The 24,663-nt window shown below is 37.0% G+C and overlaps 1 protein-coding gene across 1 annotated transcript; it reads right to left on the bottom strand.

Annotated features, from left to right (window-relative positions):
• Nucleotides 1-768: 768 nt before the first annotated feature.
• LOC132132884 (protocadherin alpha-C2-like) lies at nt 769-24,215 on the bottom strand. Its single transcript, XM_059545437.1, has 4 exons — nt 21,452-24,215; nt 18,702-18,760; nt 13,637-13,725; nt 769-2,310 (listed from the first exon to the last, which is right to left on the bottom strand). Exons 1-4 carry the CDS (start codon nt 23,960-23,962, stop codon nt 2,000-2,002), a joined length of 2,970 nt encoding a protein of 989 aa, XP_059401420.1. The 5' UTR covers nt 23,963-24,215; the 3' UTR covers nt 769-1,999.
• Between the last annotated feature and the right edge of the window lie 448 nt (nt 24,216-24,663).

Raw genomic sequence — 24,663 nt, 5'->3', positions numbered from 1 at the left:
GTGTATGTTTGTGTATGAATAATTTGATTAATGTCTACATACTTCAGCAGAGTCAATTCACATCTCTATTTCCATCAGAAATTAGAAAAAAAAATATATGAAAAACATATCGGTTCATTTATATCTATATATATATAATATCTGTTTTAATTGCGTCTAACATGCAAAACAGTGACTTTGTGATCTGACAGCACTGAACCACACCTGAAAGAGACTCAAGTGAGAGAGAGAGAGAGAGAGAGAGAGAGAGAGAGAGAGAGAGAGGAGAGAGAGAGAGAGAGAGAGAGAGAGAGAGTGTGTGTGTGTTTTGTGATGATACGGTCTCATAGCAGCACAAACATCTCTCCTTTACTGAACAATATATCTGCAGACTTAGAAGGGAAAGAAAGGAGAGATGTGCTCCCTCTTAAAAACAGAACATTTAAGCATGATGTCTGAATGTTAAGAAAACATTCCCATTATTTACAAAATGTTAATCAACAACTATGGAACTGTCATGAAGCTATATCTTATCATTGATTATATACATTTGAAAAACTCTGTACTGCCCACCACTGTGGTCTTCTCACTCTAATCTCCACTCAACCACTATTTTTATCCTAGAAAGCACCATATGCTGTAGTTAAACATGTCCAAAAGCATGTCTGCATAGTCCATGGTGGTTTAACTGATGTGAGATAATAAACACTGGTGTGTGTGTGTGTGTGTGTGTGTGTGTGTGTGTGTGTGTGTGTGTGTGTGTGTGTGTGTGTGTGTGTGTGTGTGTGTGTGTAGCATAAACACTGAGTGTGCATGTAGGGGCCAGTACCTGTGCTTATGTTTCCAAAAAAATAGTAACGATAATATTGGCTTGATTTTTCTGCTCTTTCTTGATACATTGTACAATACGAGCCACCAGGGGTCAGTACTGCACACCAAATAAAGGGAGGTTGGCAACATCAGCTATACAACAGTTACAAGCAGAAGCTAAGGGCAAGTAGCTGGACTAAGACAAAGTTGGCAGGAAGTGGGTTGACATCTATCAGACATTCAAAACAGCAGCAAAGAAAGTTGGTGTTTTGTTAAATGAAGCCACAAGCATCCATTCTACTATTTTACATACATTTGAGAGGCTGTTGTGCTTCAGTCCTGTGGTGATTTTAAGTGTACAGCATGTTGACAGCCTGTTCATAGTGTATTAAGCACTAAGGAGCAAGAATGCACATCAATTTGTGATTTGCATTCATACAAATCATAGGCTTGCATGATTTTGGACTGTATAAGATTAGAAAATATACTGAGTAAAGCATCATTCAGAGATTGCAGCATTACTTTTGGAGCAGGACAGAAGCATTAGTGATTTCTGTGCCCTGTTCTAGGACGTTTTTCTGAGTGTAAAGCAAGTGATTTTGCTGCTACATTTCCATCTCTGTGGGCATTTATTTTTGATCTGCTGTAGAAATCAGACACTGATCATTCTGATAAAGTTGTAGTGTTTTTTTTTTTTTTTTACAAAGTTTTGATTCCTGCAGATCAAGGAGTGAGATGGGCCCAGAGTGGTTGTTTCTTCCCCGTTTGACATGGAGGGAGGATGGCAAGAATGAAGTTAGAAAAAGCTCTTGGTATGGCATGAGTTCATATCCAGTTTAACTGGATTCATTTGAACCTCTCCTAAGAGGAGAGGTACTTCCCTCATCGTGGTTGAAAATGTCATTTACAAGGTGCAAAGCTTGGTTTGCATTTTGCAGACTGGAGTTCTTTCTTGGACATTGCTGATTCATTTCTTCACCAGAACTAGAAAAATAGCCAATCAGAGTCATAAGTTCACAGGGTTAAATTTGATTTTTATGTTTGTTTGTACAGCACAAACTCTATTCTTTCTTAAACTGGAATTGGTAGATAAGGTATAGAAGGAATTTCTCCTCTCTCTACATTTTCAGTATTTTTGGTTATCTCTGTCTGTCAGCGTTTGCTACAAACATAAGTTGATAGTTGTAATATTGTAGTAGGATGTTCTTTGTTAATCCTCGCAATCATCTTTTCCTTTATCCTTCTTGTCCTTCTTTTCCTTCTTCTTCTTTTTCTTCTTCTTAGACTCCTCTTTCTTTCCGAAGGTGATGAACTCGCCCTTTTCATCAACGGCACCTGGGTCCTGCCGGATGGAGATGATGGCAGGGGAGCCAGGAATGATGAAGGCTTCAGGGGGGATCTCTCCTGGCTTCAGGGCTTGTGGAGGACCATAGCCGGGGCCTGCACCGTAGCGAAAGCTCCAGCTGTTACTGTTGATTCCAGCTCCAACAGGAGGGGACATCTGTCCCTCTCCCTCCCCATCTGGAAAAAAAAAAATTAAAATAATTAGATTCTATCATCATTACTTTACTCATATAAATTGAAGGGTTCTATTATGCTTTTTTACAAAGTCTTGATTTTGTTTTGGGGGTGTACTAAAACATGCTATCATGCTTGGTGGTTCGAAAAATGCATTATTTTTCACATAATTTACATTATTAAAATATGCATAAACATATCTATTAGTTCCGGATTTGATGAAGGCCCACCTTCCGAAAAACAAAATGTGTTGTGATTGGTTAGCTGTCCCAGTTTGTTGTGATTTGCAAACAGCTTTGATGGTGTTTTGGTACTGCCATGCCCCTTGCCCAAGCAGCAAGTTCCAGATGGCATCATATTGACATTTTAATTTGAGCCAGATTCAGACCCTGTGAATATTGAACCAGAGGATCATGAAGAACCTTTGCATGCACAGATACTGCAAGACAAAATAGAGTGGTAATGTTAATGTTTTTGTTTTGTTTTTTGTTTTTTTGGCTAAATCAAGTTTTAGATACAATGTCAACAACCGCTTTAAAATAAGTGCATTTACTATGTAAAGATAAGTGCAACGGTAATATATATTATGTTTACTGTTCTCTATTTCTAACATTATAACATGAATTACAGTTAAACTGTTATACAGTTGAATTTATTTATACCATAGTCTCATAACTGAAGTGTAAATTCTGCCTATTACATCATTGTCCAGTATTGTACTGTCAGCAGTTTATGAAATAAACAGCATTTCTTCGACATGATGAAAACTTGACGCTACAGCAGCTCTTCTTCTTCTTCATTCCCTTTCAAGTGAACGTGGCACTGCATCCTCTAGGGATCACTATGGGGAATGCCTCCTCGTGACCCATGTCTGAAGCATACATTGAAATACACCAACAACACAATGGCCTGCAACAGCCCATGACGTCACTACCGGTGCGACTATAGTATAAATAGGCACCGGGAGAACACGTCATCCTATTTTTCATCTTCATTTTGTTTAATGCGTACAGTGTTTAGGAGTGCATGTTTGTCAGCAGAGGCTTTGCTCTGATACCTGCAGTTCACACGGCTCGCATGCTGTGGGTGTGTGTGTGTGTGTAGTGAAATGCAAATGCATTCAGCTCTCGCTGCGCTCATTGTGATGCATTGTGATGGGCTACTGAAGGGGATGTGAGTATTTCACCATTTACCCGAGTTTGTAGACAGCGTTTGCATAAGTGCGTTCTCCTCTCACATGAATAACAATGAATTCGTGGCAGCAGTTTCACTCACGATGATTTCTGTGGTAATCTAGCAGTTGGGCAGAGCATGCTTTGCATTGCATCGTGGTGAGAACATGGAAATGATCTGATGGGAAATTTCTCCCTATCAGTTATTTCCTTTTGTTTATATAGGAGATGTATAGTGTGGGTCTGTCACAGATGGTTTATATCATGTCCTTTTCAGATAACCACATTATGCTGCACTCTGGCTTGACATTTTTTAAAATAATAATAATAAAGAAAAATCCATTCCCATCCCGCATCCACAGATTCCAGCATACTACCACAGTTATGCCAACATCGAGGGGATGCGTGTGAATCAGAAATGGGAACAGAAGGCTAGTGTCATGGCTCGAACCCATCCCCTCCAATCGAGTGTCAAAGGGAGGTAGGCAAAATAAGAGATGTGATCCAGACGAGGCGTTAGTGCTTTATTCCAGATTAGAGTGATATTTGAGTATCTACTCATTTCCTTCGGGTGGTTTACCATCTGCCATATCTTCCCCTTCCTAATTCCCCTGTAACCACCATCTCTCCACCTGACCGAGGTTAGGTAGGAACTTCCTGCATTAGTTTCCAATGCTGGACCTATGATGTTCGGGTGGTTCTATAGCTTCATAGTAACCACCTTACTGAAGGTCCAGACTGGAGGCTTTTGCGTGTCACCTCTTGAGCAGGGCTCCAGCGTGGGTCTCCATTCTATATATATATAGAATGATATTCTTATTATATGACCAGCACCTGTACACACACACACACACACACACACACACACACACACACACACACACACACACATATGTGTGTATATATATATATATATATATATATATATATATATATATATATATATATATATATCCATTCTACACACACATGCATATATATATATATATATATATCCATTCTACACACACATATATATATATATATATATATATATATATATATATATATATGTATATATATATATATATATATATATATATATATATACATATATATGTGTGTAGAATGGATATGGATATATATATATATATATGTATGTGTGTGTAGAATGGATATATATATATATATATATATATATATATATATATATATATATATATATATATATATACACACACATATGTGTGTGTGTGTGTGTGTGTGTGTGTGTGTGTACAGGTGCTGGTCATATAATAAGAATATCATCAAAAAGTTGATTTATTTCACTAATTCCATTCAAAAAGTGAAACTTGTATATTATATTAACTTATTAAACACAGACTGATATATTTCACATGTTTATTTCTTTTAGTTTTGATGATTATAACTGACAACTAAGGAAAATCCCAAATTCAGTATCTCAGAAAATTTGAATATTACTTAAGACCAATACAAAGAAAGGATTTTTAGAAATCTTGGCCAACTGAAAAGTATGAACATGAAAAGTATGAGCATGTAAAGCACTCAATACTTAGTTGGGGCTCTTTTTCCCTGAATTTACATTACATATATTTATTTAGCTGACGCTTTTATCCAAAGCGACTTACAATTGCTATATATGTCAGAGGTTGCACGCCTCTGGAGCAACTAGGGGTTAAGTGTCTTGCTCAAGGACACATTGGTGTCTCACAGTGGATTCAAACCCAGGTCTCTCACACCAAAGGCATGCATCTTATCCACTGCGCCAACACCACCCAACAATTACTGCAGCAATGCGGCATGGCATGTAGTCGATCAGTCTGTGGCACTGCTCAGGTGTTATGAGAGCCCAGGTTGCTCTGATAGTGGCCTTCAGCTCTTCTGCATTGTTGGGTCTGGCATATCGCATCTTCCTCTTCACAATACCCCATAGATTTTCTATGGGGTTAAGGTCAGACGAGTTTGCTGGCCAATTAAGAACAGGGATACCATGGTCCTTAAACCTGGTACTGGTAGCTTTGGCACTGTGTGAAGGTGCCAAGTGCTGTTGGAAAATTAAATCTGCATCTCCATAAAGTTGGTCAGCAGCAGGAAGTATTGGACCTTGGACCTCGGAAAACACAGTGGACCAACACCAGCAGATGACATGGCACCCCAAACCATCACTGACTGTGGAAACTTTACACTGGACCTCAAGCAACGTGGATTGTGTGCCTCTCCTCTCTTCCTGGAACCCTGATTTCCAAAGGAAGTGCAAAATTTACTTTCATTAGAGAACATATCTTTGGACCACTCAGCAGTCCAGTCCTTTTTGTCTTTAGATGCTTCTGACGCTGTCTGTTGTTCAAGAGTGGCTTGACACAAGGAATGCGACAGCTGAAACCCATGTCTTGCATATGTCTGTGCGTAGTGGTTCTTAAAGCACTGACTCCAGCTGCAGTACACTCTTTGTGAATCTCCCCCATATTTTTGAATGGGTTTTGTTTCACAATCCTGTCCAGGATGCGGTTATCCCTATTGCTTGTACAGTTGTTTCTATCACATGTTTTCCTTCCCTTCGCCTCTCTATTAATGTGCTTGGACACAGAGCTCTGTGAACAGCCAGCTTCTTTTGCAATGACCTTTTGTGTCTTGCCCTCCTTGAGCAAGGTGTCAATGGTCGTCTTTTGCACAACTGTCAAGTCAGCAGTCTTCCCCATGATTGTGTAGCCTACAGAACTAGACTGGGTTTATGCTCTCTCAGCTAAGTAAATTACTGCTAGCTGTTCCAGCAATGGAACATGCGGTAGGTCAAGCTCCCCTCTCATTTGAAAGCTGGGTGTTTGCCCCTCTCCTCAGCTAGATATTTACTGCTAGTTACTCCAGCATTATATCATAGATTGAGTTGATGACTTTCAAACATATTGGTTTTGGGATATACAATTCCATCTATGAGCTGTTATTTCAGGGTGCCACGAGAGCCCCTTAGAATGGTCTAAAATCCATGTTATGGTAAGTGTGCTCATGAAGTCTTTGTGCACTTTCTAAAAATCCACACTTTGGTAAGTTCGCACACTACTACTCTGCATTCTTTTCTAAAATCCTATATGGTGAGAGCTTTGCACGGTTGCTTTGTGCCCTTTCTTGAGCTGGTAAGCCCCGTTCATCTTGTGCGCCACTCCACCTATCTATCTTCAGGATACCTGTTTAAACAGGGTGTTGCTACTAGGGATCTGACAGTTCCTTCAACAAGCTTATGCGAGAGCAAGCAGTAACCCCTGTGTGACAGGCCATACCATTCCCAATAGCGACCCGTAGAGGACTCAGTTCGAAGTTCCCTTGAATGGGAACGTCTCAGGTTACTTTTGTAACCATGGTTCCCTGAGTAGAGAGTGAGACACTGTGTCCTCTAGCTTCCTGCCATGCTTCGGACACAAGCTTCAGATGAAGAAGTGGATGTCGTGTTCTCCCGCCACCTATTTATATACAATAGTCGCACCGGTAGTGATGTCATGGGCTGTCGCTGGCCAATGTGTTGTTGGTGTTTTTCAATGTATGCTTCAGACACGGGTCACGACAAGGCATTCCCCATAGTGACCTCTAGAGGACGCAGTGTCTCGTTCCCTAATCAGGGAACCTTGGTTACATGAGTAACCTGAGACGTTTTCTCTGATGCACTAAATCTGCAGCAGGTGTTCCTGTGGCTCAGTGGTAGAGCATTGTGTTAGCAGCCCAAAAGGTTGTGGGTTCAATTCCCAGGGAACACATATACTGATTAAAAAAAATGTATAGCCTGTATGCACTGTACATTGTTTTGTATAAATGTAAATGCAGAAGCACTTTTTCTTTGTCATCGTCTTTTATGGCGGGAATTATTTTAATGATATTCTGATTGACCCCATATACCCCAGAAAACAATGCTGTTGTCCAAACGAACCGTTCATTGTAGTTCTTGAAAATGTATTTTTTTTTTAATTAAATATCCCCTTTAGAGTGGACTTTGAGATTTGTAACTTTGTTGATCTTTTTATGTGCAAACATACACAATACACATTGACTAAAATAAAAAATTTGAAAAAGCATAACAGGACACCTTTAAGATACTGAGTTGCCTAATGAATGAAGTCAGGTTTAAAACCAAAAGTAAGATGACACAACTACAAATTTCTAATTGTCTTGAGACGCAGACACCTAACAATGGGTTTCTACAGTAAAATTACATATGCAATTTGAATTTTATGAGGAGCGTTCAGTGAAGAAAGCTCTAGATTTCTACTAGTATATAATTTTAATTAATAATAATAATAATAATAATAAAATCTTGTTAAATAATACAGTTCCTGAAATGAAAAAGTTTGGCATATAAGTTTTTTTTTTTTTTTTTTTTTATCAGCAGTCCTAAACAGCATCTTCAGTGCTTAAAAATACAAAAAACACTTTTTGTCACGCAACCAACAAAGTCATGTGATGAAATCAACATTCTGAATAAAATATAGAAAAAGAGAGACCCTTGTGACTGTGTGTCAAAGTCAGTAAAGCTCTAAAAATATCAGGTAATTTGAATTTGTTATGACAAGGCGGGATTAGTTTTATGGTTTTAAAATGTAATATGGTGTGACTCCCCAGAAACTATTTGTAAATAATATATTTATCATTAATTATTCATGATATGTGACAAATAAATAAATAAATAACTGTTATTCATTTTTACTTTGTGGTTACACCACATAACAAGAGTCACTGCATTTAAACTTAAAAACATTTTATTTCTAAGAATGTGGCACATTTTATAATGTAATATTGATCAACTTTGTTTCTTTCTATCTTTCTTTCTTCGAGTTATGCCAAAAATCTGCATCAAAAGCATGACTGGAGAAGCATGTTTGGTTTTCTTTATTTAACACTGATCTAAACCTACAAGAGGGATACTGCATCACTCTGGAGTGCACTTTCATACAATGTTCATGTTTGAAAGTGTACCACCCCAACAGAGACAGAGAGCTGAGTCTGGAGTGAGAGACTTATGTACTACTTTCCCTACAGAAACAGGGCTCTTTTCCACACCAGTTCCTCTATGACCTACTTTCATTTCTGTGTATTATTTAGACCTAAGCATGGCCATGATTGCAATTGTGTTTGTTTTTGATCTGTACATTTTTTATGACTTATTTCAATAAATGCAAAACCTAGCAGGGATTATCCATTTTGATAGTCTTTCCTCTGCTTAAGCGAATCTGTAAGGGTGGATTTTGTGTCTATGCTTGTGTGCAACAGCTAGAATAAATTTGGAATCCTTCTCCTTCTCATTTTCAGGTTCATGTCTAAATTTAGACACATAAAATATGCCATTAATATGAAAAGTGCTCTTTTTTCTGTGACAATTGATCCATTATGTATAACTGCTCAAAATCTTGACCATCCTAAAAATATACCACCTCTCCATCCAAACAAAACTCTCATGGTACACAGATGTTACAGAAGAGAGTTAATGAGGGAGCATTTTACATGCACACATTCACAGCCATTGTGTGCCGCCCCTTGGGCTTGACAAATCACATTTGGCTTAGAAGGGTAGAAACTGTGGATTAGATTCATAGCATTTACTTGCAGAATTGTCAGATCTCTGGTGAGAAAGTAACTCATGTGTTCATGTGTTAGTCACACCTCACCCCATCTCCCTGTGGCTTTTATTATGGCAGCAATATCAGTGCATGTGTGTGTTAAGTTTCATGTCAGAGCAGGTCAACTGAGAAGACTAGGTCTAGTCCTCACGAGACTAAAGAGAAGATCGGCAGAGTGGAGCTCATTGCATTTCTCTCTTTGTTGTACAGGTCAGTGACAAATAAGTGCCCACATTAAAAAAAAAAAAAAAAAAACATTTAAACATGCTTAGTTCTTAAAAATGTATTCTTTGTATTAATTTTGTATTCTCTAAAAAGAAAGAAAAAAAATCTTCATATTTCTGTTTGTTGGTTGCACCACATGACTTTAATTCTGCATTTTTTTCAACTGTTAAGATTTGGTTAAGATTTAGTATCTGTTTGTTCAAAATTATTATTTTTCATTTTAAATAATATAAAATATTATTACTATTTTTTGATTGTTTGTTTGTTTTGTAAAGCAATGCAGCTGGTCAACCTTTATGTCTGTTGGAAGGGTTTTAAAAAAAAATTGACCAATGAAAACTTTTTCAAAGAGCTTGTGACTGAACTCTGGAACTTCACTGGATCCTCAAACTGTCAGTAAAATGAACCGCACTTGTTTTAGTTTTTTATAAACCTCACAATTTTTGCAAAATATTAATAAGATGACACATGTATATATCAAGCCATTTGTTTCATGGTAAGTTTTGGGCATTTGAAGCTTATACCTGACAGCAACGATATACAGCAGCATTATGTTTTGTATTGCTTGTTAGTGCAGTCAAAAAAATGTATGCATTAAAAGACAAATACGTGTTCTAATACACATTCATCTGTAAGCTAAATAGGTGCTACTTTTTGTGCTATTTTTGGTCCTAACAGGCCATTATTTTTTCATATGATGTTTCTAACTATCTTTTTCTCTTCCTCTTCATTCCTCTCCTCTTCTACACCTTGCTCGTTCTTCCATTTTGAGTAGCCTGGTTGCCATGGAAACCTCCTCCCTCACCCCCACCTAGCCCACTCCCAGCTGCTCTTGCTGCAGTGTCTAAGATTCATTGTTGTTGCCTGGCAACAAGTCACACAGTGTTTCCTAGCAACAGGACCACCAGAGGGGGTCTGCCAATCCTGAACCTCTGTGCATCTCTAACCCCCGCATCCCCACTCTTCTCTTTCAGCATCACACTCATTCTATCATCTCTTTCCTCCCCTATTTCTTGCCATCTCTCTGCATCCCACATGCATTATCTTTTAAACAACTCTCGGTATAGCATTATCATATATCTTGTGCTACGTGCTACGTCACATTAATCTGTGACTCATTTTCCTGCTTGGCCTCCTTTCTGCTCCTCCTGTTCGAATAACCTCAACCGTGTTGTTATTTACAAGCACTAAACCAGCGGTTACACAACACACCTGCGTTGCCTCAATAACACAACATTAGCCTGCTAATAATCACTATTTAGTTGGACAACTAGACTGGTTTTCATAAGTCTTTCAGATTTACGGTGTGTAGTTCGTCCTTCTGCTTCACCTCTCTGCAGGTTGCTAATAAAGATTCAACTGGTTTCCCTTTCTTCTCTCATCTTTTCTTTCTTTGCCTCTCTTGATCTGTCCCACCTACTCTATCTGTTTCTTCCCACTGTTTGCTGTCATTCCAGTTCAGCTCTGCTCTATCAGCCTGTCAATTTCCACCATCCATCACCCAGGAGACCTGCCACTCTTCTTTCTTTCCTCTAATGGCACATTAGATTGATCGTTCTCTGTCTATCTGGCTGATCTTTGAGGAGAAACATATCTCAGTAATGCAAATTTAACCCCAAATTTAACCTCAAACAGGCCGCTTGCATCACAATATTTAGATACGTTGGTTCTTAACTTTAGCAGAGTAAATGAAAGATGCCATTCAAGCACATTGGGCTGGTACTCTGCAGCTAAATTCGGTTGTCAATTTACCTTTTAATGCTTAATCCTGTTCTGCACACACACAGTTCAGTAATTTATGGGAGTGACAACGACATTCTACAACTGAATTAACTTTAAAAAAATCAGGTAGTGACAACCGTATTTACAGAAATTCTACTGGTGCATTTTCCAAAACCTTCATTACCCAACTATTTTCTTACATTCCATTGTAACCATCATAGTTCAGTGATTCAGTGTTTCCCCAAACCATATTTGAAACATACATTCACAAATAACATTGCAAAGCTGTGTGGTTGGAACTACAACTCTCAGCCTGTGGTTAGAAGCATAGTTTCTTCTTAATATGACATGTGGACTTAAACAAATAAGGTTTTTTTTTTTTTTTGGCGCTTTTGTCTTTATGTGATAGGACAATATTTAGACAGGAAGCAAAGCGGGAGAGTGAGGGATGGGATCGAGAAAGGTCCACAGAGCTGTGACCCAAACTCGGGACACCCGAAGGATACCGGTGCTATATTGGCACCAACCAATCTATATATTTTAAATATGATGCATTTAAATATATATATTGACTGATTGTGCCATCCCAAAGAAGCACAAAGTCACTTTTACGGACTTTTTAATTAAATGTTCCCTCCTGGTGGAATGACCTCCCCAACTCAATCCGGACAGCTGAGTCCTTAGCCATCTTCAAGAATTGGCTTAAAACACATCTCCTTCCATCTTTATTTGACCCTCTAACTTTATCACTCACTATTCTAATTCTATTCTTAAAAATAAAAAACCTTTCTAATCTTTTTGTATTCTATCTATTTTATTTTAATGTATTATGTAATTATAAAAAAGACCTATAACACTAGCTTGCTCTGTTTTTTTTCTATTCTATCTGTTTTCTTTTTATTTATTATATTATTTAAAAGCCCTGGCTACGTGTACTGCATTTAAGCTAACTGAGACTTTTTGTTGTTTTTGATTGCTTCCATTATCCTCATTTGTAAGTCGCTTTGGATAAAAGCGTCTGGTAAATGACTAAATGTAAATATATATATATATACATTTGAATCTATATATTTTTGCAAGTCCTTAATAAACGCCATTTTTGAAGAGTGCACATGTGCATAAATGCGAAAGGAACATGACGGAATAGGGAACAGTGATGAATCAGACTTAAAATAAAGCATAATGGAAAAGAACAAAAATAGTGTAGTCATCTGCTGCAATGTCCATTACAGCAGCATCTCAGAAATCTTGAAACGATGAATTAGTAGGAAGTTATTAGTCTACCATGTGCACATGTTGTCATTAATGACTGTCCTATATTGTTGAACCAACAAGTTTAGTAAACAATTAATTTCCACAACAATGCATCGTACTATGGTGGTTTAGCAGCGAGTTATACACTTTCAACGTTGTACAATGTTACTGTAGGGGAAATGCAACCCCTGAACAACTAATTGATAATAACGTACTTGAACACATACCATTTGTGTCGCTCTTCTGTATGCATGGCACAATAAAAATCACATGAAACTAGGTAAGCAAATAAGAACAACCCCACAGTAAATCCAAACGCTCCATCTTGGAAATATGCCACATACCAAAATATCACAACCTGCACTTACCTACTTTATTGCTTGTTGACAGTTGTTTAGTTAAAAAAAATCAACAAACATATATCACAAAACGACTCTTTGGTAAAAAATAGCTGATACCAAACATGTGAGACGCCTGAATGTTACTTTAGTTACCATGGTGTCAATCATCGCAATTTCAAGAGAGAGTTCTGTTCCGAAAATACAAAATGATAATTAAGAGGATTCACTCCCATATTTAAATGCGGTTGTCGCTGAAACTTTACAGTGTGTGCTTGGTCATTGTGTGCTTACCAAAAATAAGCACATTGGTTCATTGTGTCAACTAATGATTATGCGCCTAATTATGTGTTTAAATTAAGTATTTGAGGGACACCACTAAATTAGAAATAAAATCCTGTCACGGTAGGAATGGCCTTGATACATCAATACTTGTTAATAAAGAATGGACTTCTATGGAAGAAGAGAAGGAAATTATGGTAGTAGTTCTATGAGAATGACACAATACAGACTACAGTAAGTCATTGTCTGGATTTTTAGTTGCAGGAAGTCTAATTCATTGTCATTTTGGATTTTGGGAACAGTATTGCAATACAAAGAGACCATGAAAAGTACATCCTGAACTTGGATTGAGGATCTTTCAGGGCATGCAAGACTGTAAAAGAGCAAGAAGAGGACAGAGAAAGAGGTACAACTGACATTTTTTGGATGAATATACCTAACCTGCTGTAAGCAGGTTGTTTTAAACATTCATGAATCCATGTCAGTTTCAAACTGGGTCAAAAGTTTCAGTCGGTTTTGATTTATTCCTAGAATTCATTACAAGAAATCCAGAATCACCATATACTTTAGGCATATTAATTAAAACAGATGTAGTAGGTTGATGAACATGATAATTTGGCTAGAATGAAAATTACAAGATTAGCAAGAGCATGAAGTTTTATGAGAAGATGGAGTCGTTGGTTTTGGATGATTAAGATTTGATTACACTGCAGATGTCTATAAGATGTGACCTCACCTGCTGCACTGGAGACTGTGGGCCAGTTCTGGACCAGCATGCCTTGCGCTCCCTGCATCACAGCTGACGCCTCCTCCATATGCACAGAACTAAAATCAAAATCAATGTCATTAGTCTTGAAATATCTCACATAAGCATTTGAGCAATTTTTCTAAATTTCACACGAGCAATTTCTTGAGTGTTCAGTAAAACTGATTCGAAAAATATTTCACATTAAAATAGGGCTTTGCTTTTGTCTGAGGGGGACAGTTGTGTTATGTGTCAAGAGTTGCTGTGTTCACATGTTTATATTTATGGTGAAAGTACATGTGACAGAGTGTGCTACACTCTCTGTGATCTAATGTGTCTGTGGGTGAGGTTATGTGTGTGCGACATGCGAGTTGACATGATGGTGTCATGATGTTTTAACTCTTTCAGACATGCTAACTGAAAAGCACATTGATAGAGTGTCTAAATATATACAGGGCAGACGGCAGAAAGATACACAAGATGGTAAAAAAATGACCTCTTATCATCAATATTAAAAGTATATTTTAAATATAAAAGCTTTTTCAAACATATACATATATATATATATATATATATATATATATTTTTTTTTTTTTTTAATCCACATGATTACTTGTTTTGTCTGAGTAGCAACATTAAGTGGGGTTTTAAGATTTGTATCATGAATGTAAAATACCATATAATGTGTAAAAAAATGTTTTAATGAAAGAAGTCTCTTATGTTTACAAAGGCTGCATTAATGTGATGAATACAGTAAAACAGTAATATTGTGAAATGTTATTGCACTAAAAAATTACTATTTTCTATTTAAATATATTTGTGCTGAAAATATTCATTTTTAGCAGTCATAAATCCAGTCTTCAGTGTCACATCGTGATCCTTCAAAAATCATTCTAATATTGCGGATTTAGTGCGAAAACAACTTGTATTTTTATTCATTATTATTATTAGCAATGATGAAAACAGTTGTGCTGCTTAATATTTAGTGGAATTTGTGATGTATAGTTATTTCAGGATGTTTTGATGAATAGAAATGTCAAAATAGCATTTATGTGAAATATAACTCTTTTGTAACATTAGAAATGTCTTTACTGTCACTTTTGATCAATTTAATGCATCCTTGCTTGTTATTAACTAGTTTATGTCGATGCCTAAAACAAGTGAAGAAAAAATATGATAAAAAGGCAAAATAAACGTGTATCAAAGATCCATTACTCATGATATCTTATGAGTATTTTAAACAAATGGTTTATATTTTAACTGCAAAATAAATCTTACGAATAGGATTTTTTGAAGTGTAGGAATTATGAAGAAACAGGAAAATGAAAGTGAAAGTGTTCATAGAGAAAAATCTGTGGATTGTATGGAAATATATTACCATTTCAACGCCGCTCTACTCTTGCCCATTTCATAATCTGATTTCCCCTAATACATCGCTCAGTTACTTTACCATCTTTATCTCCATTCCCCCACCATTTCTCTCTCTTGGGCTGTCAGCAGACCTTGCATAACATAAGCCTGGGAATTTGTTGTAGACAGCTGAAGATGTAGTATGTACTTAAAATTTCAACAAATGCCACGCTACACCCTAGAGCTGTTCATATGTATTAAAAATCATTACGTTAAAAAGACATTTCATTTACTATATACACTTTCCAGCGAAGGCCTTTGGCTTTCTGCATGGCTCTGTGTGTTTATCACCATGGAAACCACGATCAGACATGCTCCCATACAGAGCAAGACTGTGAATTTTGCCACAGCACTCCTATGCATCCATTATAAATGTACAGACATTGTACAGAGCAGAAAGGAAGTGGGTATAGCAGGGCATCTGCAATGCAGCACAGGGTGTGCCCAGCCTGCTACAGCTCCCATAACTCTCATCCAATGTATGTGTTAGCATGATGGATCTTTCTAATTCCCTTAAACCTGAAATGCACCCTTGCCTTTTGGCAGAATGAATCAGTAACTTTCGAGCCTAAGGGGATGCTTGTCAATTGAGGGGTGTGGATTTAAAACCACTGGAGAGGACGTTTGGATACTCAAGGTGTTTGGAATAAGTCTGAATGAAGAGGAAGTATGAGAGAGAGTTATTCAGGAATCAGTCATCTTTAATTTTGGTTCACTGAGGGTCAATGAGAAAGTTATGAATACATAATGTAAATCTAAGACAATGATGATAATAATAATAATAATAACAATAATAATAATAATAAAAATAATAATAATAATAATGTAACTTTACAAAAAAATTTAAAAAAAGCTTTAAAGATTATCTCCTGAAGTTAAACTACATTTTATTGTTAAAATTGAAATGATTAATTTAATTAAGGATGTGCAATATACATTATCGTTCAAACGTTTGGGGTTGGTAAGATTTTTGTTTTTGAAAGAAGTCTCTTATGCTCATCAAGGCTGCATTTCTTTGATCAAACATACAGTAAAAAACTGTAATATTATAAAAGTTATTATTAGCATTTACAATCACTTTTTTCTATTTGTATATATTTTAAAGTAAAAAATATTTGTATACATTTTTTTTGTGATAGAAAAGCTGGATTTTCATAAGCCATTACTCCAGTCTTCAGTGTCACATGATCATTCAGAAATGTTTATAATAGGCTAACTGGATGCTTAAGAAACATTTCATTTTAGCAGATGAATGCACTTATTTGAAATAATAATTTGTAACATTATAAATGTGTTTACTGTCACTTTGGTCATTTTAAGGCATCCAATTAAATGCATGATATTAAAATCCTTTGATTTATTGGTATCAGTCGATGCTGGCTATTCAGTTTTGCATGCTATTTTCTCTTTTTATATATATATAATCAGGTTAATATCACTTTTACCCTAGTCTAATGCCCACCTTAAAAACATTACGAATTTAATAACACTGTAGCAATTGAATAGCAAATTTCAAAATTAATATACTGTACATTATAATGCTGTGATGCCTAAATTAACTTTTGACTAAATTAACATTCACAATTACTGATTTTCAATTTTAGTGTTTTATTATTAATTGATTTAGACAAACCCAAATAAAATGTTTATATATGCCATTTATAACATATTCAGCTTATAATAATCATCTTATCTGACAGAATTATTATTGAATTTAATACTGGTGCATATCTATAGTTTTTTTAGTATGCAAAGTTGAACTATGTTTATATGGTGTTCTAAGTGCGCCCCCTTTCGCACCAGCCCTCAGTCATGGAAAAGCACATAAAACATGCATACACAACCACAAATACATCCTCAGAGATGAGCCCACAGGGCAGCACAAAATGATCACATAAAACAGACAGTCATTCAATCTTTGGAAACTGTATGTGTGTGGTGGTTAGAGGAGGGGGCCTTGTTGTCTCCAAATGTTAGTGTGTATGCGGGTATGTGTAAAGAGTGTAAAGAGAATAAATATTTTTCAATTCAGAGATGACTCATTTTGTCAGTATTTGTGCATTGGAATTCTCCCCCTGAGATTTGAATTTCTTGCTTATGGGGTAAGCTCACACAGTCAGCTCATCTGCTAGCTTGTCCTTTATGCTTGGTTGTGAAAGACAAATGCATCTGCTGTGGAGAATACTGATGACCTACATACTCAAGATCAGACTGCAGAGCCACTATGCAAAGGAAAGGCCCTTAGCAAACGCTTTAAAGCTTGTGTTTGTGCGTGATCAAGACAGACAGAGCACAGTTGGTTCACAGAGGAAGAGGCAAGAGGTCAGGAAGAAGTCAGAGAGCTCCTGGTGGTCATGATTCTGGTGTTTGGATGAGGCTCTATTACAGACACTGAAGACAGAAGAAACTGACAGTTTTTCCATTTTACTAACTGGCTTCTTGTAATTTCTTATTCCACTCTATTTTGTTAAATTTGATCAACAGCAAACATATACAGAGAGAGACATATTAGTATACCTATTATGCAATACGGTTGTGGAATAGAATCTATTATTTTTTCTCAATTGCATTTCAACCTTGTAATAAAAAAAAGTAATGGGAAATATATCGGACGACAGAAGTTTAAAATTGGTTAATCCAATAAAAATAAATTTGTAGTGCATCAGATTTTATGAACTGAACAATACGAGTAATGCTTTTTCGGTAAGTTGTATAAGCCAGTGTTATTATTGTTAAGGGATACTAAAAAAAAGATAAAATTGTTTCCATTAATTGAAATAAAGGTATAATAAAATAAAACTTAAATATTAGATGAAAACCCTAAACTTAAATACATAAACAAAAAATAGAGATGTTGCTTTGGCAACTAAATGAAACAAAAACATGTTTAAGTACTCATACATATTTAAGTAAAATATAATAATAATAATAATAATAATAATAATTATTATTATAATAATAATAGAATATTAATTCATATTTTAAACTAGACTAACAGAATTACTAAAATGTAAATTAAAATTAAAATAAAATAAAAACTAAAAAAAATAAAAATGGTCATTCAAAATATGAATAAATACCAAAGTAGTATATTAGTAAAAAAAAAAAAATATATATATATATATATATATATATATATATATACAACAGCATATTTATAAAAAATAAATAAATACTAATTAACCTAGATTATTCAATTCTAAATGGGTTTCGTTGTTATTTTATGGTTAACTTTGGTACCTAAAACCTAAACTGGAAAAGTATTATCAATCTTTTTTATAAAGTGATAACAATCCTTTGTTTAATGAAAACTGTTTGAAACATTTTATGTAATGTATAATATTTTGAGGATGCTTTTTAGATTCTGCTCTCCCTTCAGTTTCATTAAGTTCAAACAAGATAGTTTCCTACAAAATGATATTGAGGGTCAGGATTTGATTATTGCCAGTCAGGAAGTGAGGAAATTGGAGCAGGACATGATTCACAGTGTTTTACCCTTTTACTCAGCTACCAAACTCAAGATCAGAAAAAACACTTAACATTTACTTTTTATTTAGCTACAGAAAAAAGAGGAGAGATGTTTTCCATAAAAGTTCAAAGAGGACTGTAACTCTTTCAGGACATTATTAACAGCAAAAGTGCTTACCTTTGGACTCCTGCCCTTAACGACGCAGAGTAACGCCAGTCAGCATTTGGTCCTTTGGGCTGGAGAAAGAGAGAAAGCGAGAGAAAGATGAAGTGAGATAGAGGGAAAGAATGGGTGGAAGGACAGAAAAGGGTTAGACACATTCTCTTCAATAAATAATGCTGCTCAATGTGTTTGTTTCTGCCTTGCATTTTAATATGAACCACAGCTAAAGGAGACCATTATTAGCAATGTGCTATAGCCCATAAACTTTAGGAAAGAGTGTTCTTCACAATAAAGCACATGAAGGACACTTGACATTCACCTAATAACATACACAACATATTACAAGGGATGCACAATATATATGGTACTATATTGGTTAATCACTGATTTAGTGCTTTTAATATATCGGCATTGGGAGATATTAGTGGAGCAATATTACTGGAGCAAGTTTTCAGTCTTTCTACCTTTTTTAAGTGTGTTTTTAAACTGAAACTATAAAAAAGTCTCAGATTTACTTTGTAAATATACAAGCAATTTTGAGTGAAAATCGTTTCAAAGAAACAGCAAGAACACATTGAATGAAACATGAAATTCTGAAGTAAAAAGACTCAAATGGTATTTTTTGTAAAATATATTCCAATAATCTTTATTATTCATTTACAACTTTTTACTTTACATTTAACTTTATATTTTCAGTTATAATTCAGTGATGACTAAATGCACTTCATAACTTTAAAAATGATTGATTTAGTGGTTTTCTACAAATATTATTATAGAAGCATAATTTTAATATCATCCATTTAGCATTTATCAGCCATAAAATTGAAATAAATACATATGTATTTGATATCAGCCAAAATTTTTGTATAGTTGCATCACTAGCCATTACCACACATTTTTAAATGACTTCACCCTTTCAGCTCAACATCAAGTCCTTATAAACATCTTTTTAGGAAGATCTTCTCCCAGCATTCATCTTCTTATTCCCCATGGTACAGGAATGATTTCATCCTGGGATACCAGCTGACCTCATGTAATATGATACTTGAGCATTTTCTGCCCTCGACTAACGCAGCTCAATCTGAGCACTGGTCACAAGATGACCATTCACCTCGCAACATAATAGAAAACCTCAAACAAAGATGGCCATTTGTTTCTCCAGCAATTTACAGTGAATTAATTAATTGGTCTTGCACAACCATGTAGTTGCCACTATTTTTATATTTGCCCTAGTTAAAAAAAAAACAACAACAAAAAAAAAAAACTAGGTTGGGTAAAATGTGAAAAGATGACACATTAGAGAATGGCCCAGATTATTTGAGTAAATAACATTCTTTAATCAGGTGAATTCAGCGGGGAGAGAATGCGTGCAAAGAGACTTGGCTTCGTTCTCACAATGTAATTTGCAGGGCTCAAGTATCAAAGGCTGGAGGTTAATTTCATTCCCTGCTCTCTTATCTTGGATAGACTGCCTCTGCTCCTAAATCCTCTGCAGTGTCGAATGTGCTCCAGTGCCTCTCACCAACACATCTGAGACGATCTGATGCTGTCAAGAGTATCTCTCTGCAAACTCTAGTTATTCTTGTACTGTAGACATTTTTAAACTATTTTTGTCTTTTTTAAACCATCTGCAACATCTCCTCCCATGAGCCAGAGATCAAGGCTGCAAAGCATTTGGATCATGTTCTGGCTAATTAAAACACATTTCACAAATCCATGGCTGACAGAGTGAACCTGAATTCACGCCAATTACACTGACAAAAACACATCAATTGAACATTTATGACAGCAAATGGATTGCACTACACTAAAATCTATCCTATATGCATTAACTGTGAGGAGGTTTTCTTTTCACCAAAATGGTCTGTGTGGCATAAAAAAAATAGTTTTTTTTTCTTTAGTGTAATTTAGTGTAAACAAAATAATATAGAAATTCAAACACAATCTTAGAGTAAAGACAGTGACATGGCCTGGGCGGCAGTGAGAGGAAGGAAATAATCCTGAAAATGTGATGACAGCTTCAGATGTGGGAGCAAACACCTGAATCATCATAAATGCATAGTGCTACTCTAGAAAGTCTTGATGTTTGACACTAATGCAGGGTGAAGCAAAGCACTGTAAAGCTGCACTAGATAACCGCACAGTACAACAGGAGATGACAAGGTCAAAAGCATCTGACACGTGGGCACACAGAGCTTTATTGCAACTCTTGGTTTGACGAAATTTCTTTTTACACTAAAACATACTGGAAAACCAGAGTATGTTTTATGTTAAGTAATTGAACATAAGTGTAAATCAAAATTATATATACATATATAAAAAACAAAATTAAAAAGGTGGTTTAACATATGCCATTTTTCGGTTAAATATTGTCAAATAGTTTTTGGAAGGGGATTTAAATCTACAAACTACTAAAAACAATTGACTAAATTTATGGTGCAAATCAATAAACAAATGTTCTTAAAAATAGAAATTCCTATGTTTGATGCACCACATTATGACTATTTTATTTAAATAATTTTTATTTTTAGCATTCAATATATATATATATATAATATTTCATTCATTTGTTTATTATTATTATTATAATTATTATATACAATGTTATAATATTATGAATTATGTAACAAACATTTTTTACACTGACTTTATATTTATAACATATATTTAGTCTCAATATTTTATTTATTTATTTATTTTTTACTGTAAATGTAGCCTTTTTTTTCAGACATTTTTTCAGATATACACTTTCTAATGAGACACACCTGTAGTGCTGCATCTGGCATGCTAAGTCTGCGAACAAATCCACTCCCTCCAGTAAAAAAGCGTTCGGAGCCCCAGGTGCCACTGATAGGTCGGCCCGTGTTGTAGAACATGAAGGTGTCGCTGCCTGAGGTAGCAGTCAGACAGGTCTTGTAGCAATAGGTTTTGGTCAGAGAGCCATTACCACGGACCTCAATATAATGAGGCTCAACCTTGAGGTCTCGTCTAAGCACCACGTTGTTATTGGGTTGAGAGCCGCCACCACCACCTCCACTACCTCCACCGCCCCCTCCTGAGCCACCTTCTGCTTGGGACTTCTGAGACACGCAGCAGGGTGAACAGGACCCGGGCTGGGTGCAGTAAGCATGGCAGCGCACGATAGCCAGCACAACCACTGTCACCAAGAACACAAAGGTTGTGGCGCTCAAGGCTACAATGAGGTACAGTGTCACATTGGAAAACAAGAGAGAGCTGTGAGGGCGGATGATTCGTTTGGGGTCAGGCGTGACTTTTATGGGCACCTCCATGACAGCGACGTTGATCGTCACGGTGGATGACAAAGGTGGTTCGCCATGGTCCCTTACAAGTACAGTTAGACTGAAAGAGGTGGAGTTCTCTTCAAGAACACGCCGTGTTGTACGAATTTCTCCCGTGTGTTCGTGAATTTTAAATAGATCCAGATCGCTGGCCTGGTCAAGCAGATAGACGACCCACGCATTCTGTCCTGCATCTGCATCATAGGCCACTACCTTGGTGATCAAAATTCCTGGATCTGCATTTTTCTGTACCGTCTCCGTTAAGCGTGTGCCATTGGCTGGGGGATTCACAATCTCGGGTGCGTGGTCGTTTTGATCCATTATGTAGATATAGACAGTGGCTACACGACTGAGTGGTGGGATACCCCCATCCTGAGCTTTAACCTGGAAGTGAAACTCCCGTAATGACTCGTAGTCAAAGGAGCGAAGGGCATAGGCAACACCTGTGTCCGCTTTAATCGACACATAGGAGGTGACCGGGATCCCATGATTGTTGTCGTTTAGGACTGTGTAGGTGATGCGAGCGTTTTCATTCACATCCGCGTCCTGAGCTTTGACGGTGCAGAGCGAAGCTCCAGGTGCATTGTTCTCCATGACATACACAGTGTAGGAGGTCTGCTCAAACCGTGGCGGGTTGTCGTTAACATCTGCGACATCCACCTGAATGGTCTTCTGAGATGAAAGTGGAGGGTTTCCGGCATCGGTAGCGCTGAGGGTGACATTATAGGCTGCTGTGGTCTCACGGTCAAGAAAGGCAGAAGTTACCAAGGTATAGTAATTTCTAAATGACTTAATTTTGAAAGGAAGACCAGGTTGAATCTCAAGGGTAACCTGTTTGTTAGGGCCAGAGTCCCGGTCAGTCACACTGATCAGAGCCACCACGGTATCTGCACGGGCATCTTCACGCACTGGACTAGATAAAGACGAGAGCACGATCTCTGGAACGTTGTCATTGACATCCATGACCTCCACCACCACTTTGCAATGGGCTGCTACTGGAGCTGGGCCTTTGTCCATGGCCTGGATGTACATTTCGTATGAATTAGTGTCCTCATAGTCCACATTGCTCTTGACTCTGATTTCTCCAGTGTTGGTGTCCATGCTGAACATCTGCCTGACCCTGTCTGGTGTGTAACTGCTGAATGAATAAAGCACCTCCCCGTTTGTTCCTTCATCTTGGTCTGTGGCATTCAGTTTGATAACCAAAGTGTCTTTGGGCGAATTCTCAAGCAATTTGACTTTATATACTGAGCTGTCAAAAACTGGGTTGTTGTCATTCGAATCTAAGACCCGAACATTGATTTTTGCGGTACCTGTTCGTGCTGGTGTGCCACCGTCTGTCGCTGTCAGGATTAACTGATGGTAAGGGACGAGCTCGCGATCCAAGGGCTTTTTGAGAACGAGCTCGATGTGCTTAGTATTCAAAGAAGGCTTGTTGGAATCAAGAGCGAAATGCTCGTTTGGGCTGAGCCGGTACAATCGAACCGAATTGGTACCGATGTCCGGGTCTTGCGCGTGTTCGATCGGAAAACGAGAGCCCGGCAAAGCCGACTCTGTGATTTCCAGTTGATACTCGTCTCTGGGGAACTGCGGCGTATTATCATTCACGTCTTTTATCTCCACCTCGACATTATGGTCTTCATTTGGGTCCTCAAGAAGAACCTCTAGATTCAAAACACACGCGGCGCTTGTATCACACAATGTCTCTCTGTCAATTCTCTCGTTTACCAATAATTTTCCGTTCTTATGGTCCACGTACCATTTGCCACTGTCAGAGGTTACCTTAATCTTTCGGGTGGGGAGCTTTCGAATATCCAAACCCAAATCCTGTGCAATATCACCTACAATTGTTCCACTTTCCGATTCTTCTGGCACGGAATATCGTATTTGTCCGAGAGCAAGGCCACAAAATAATAATAGCAAAAACGAAAGAGGCACTTTTTTGTCTAGGCAATCACATATCCCTGCAACAGCCATCGCAAGATCATAGTATCCGCAGACGGATTAAAAACAGCACTCCGCCTTGTCAGCTTGCAATATCTTGCCTCCCACTTCAGCATTAAAGGTTTTACATTTATGTAAACATTGGCCTAATTGCCAATTCCATTCTAAAAGCGCACAGATACTTCTCGGATGCGTCCATGTTTCCTTTGTCCGCGCTTATCCTTTTTTCTCCCTCTGCGCTCAGCTGACGGGTGTGTTTCCTTGGCACTGGTGCTGCATATTTCGCCGTGCGCGCACTCTCTCTCGCTTTCTCTCTCAGTTTCAAGCCACCCCTCCCATTTGTACTCAATTTCCTCCTCTACCTCATAGCTCAGTTCGATTGTGTTGGTGCGGCACACCGGGGGAGCTGCTGTCTACTCAAATATAATGCATTCTAATATTCGAAACCTTGTTAGAAAATATAACGGCTTGATGGAATCAGCCAAAAAGCAACAGCTATATTTATTAATGCCATCAAATTTGGAGGGAAAAAAAGCTACACGTTAATTATAAAGCAAGCATTTGTGATGCATTATCTTTATCTGATCAAGGCCAGTGCGTTTTAAGATTTGGTTCATCACTTTATGAGAGTCACGGATGAGAAAAACACTCAAAATTAAATGCGTTCCAAGTGCTTTTCTATAAGATATTGGATAATAAAATGATGAAAAAAGTTAATAATAAAATGTATAAAA

Source organism: Carassius carassius, chromosome 49 (genome assembly GCF_963082965.1).
Source record: "Carassius carassius chromosome 49, fCarCar2.1, whole genome shotgun sequence".
Taxonomy (NCBI): domain Eukaryota; kingdom Metazoa; phylum Chordata; class Actinopteri; order Cypriniformes; family Cyprinidae; genus Carassius; species Carassius carassius.
This window is presented reverse-complemented; position numbering and strand designations above follow the sequence as displayed.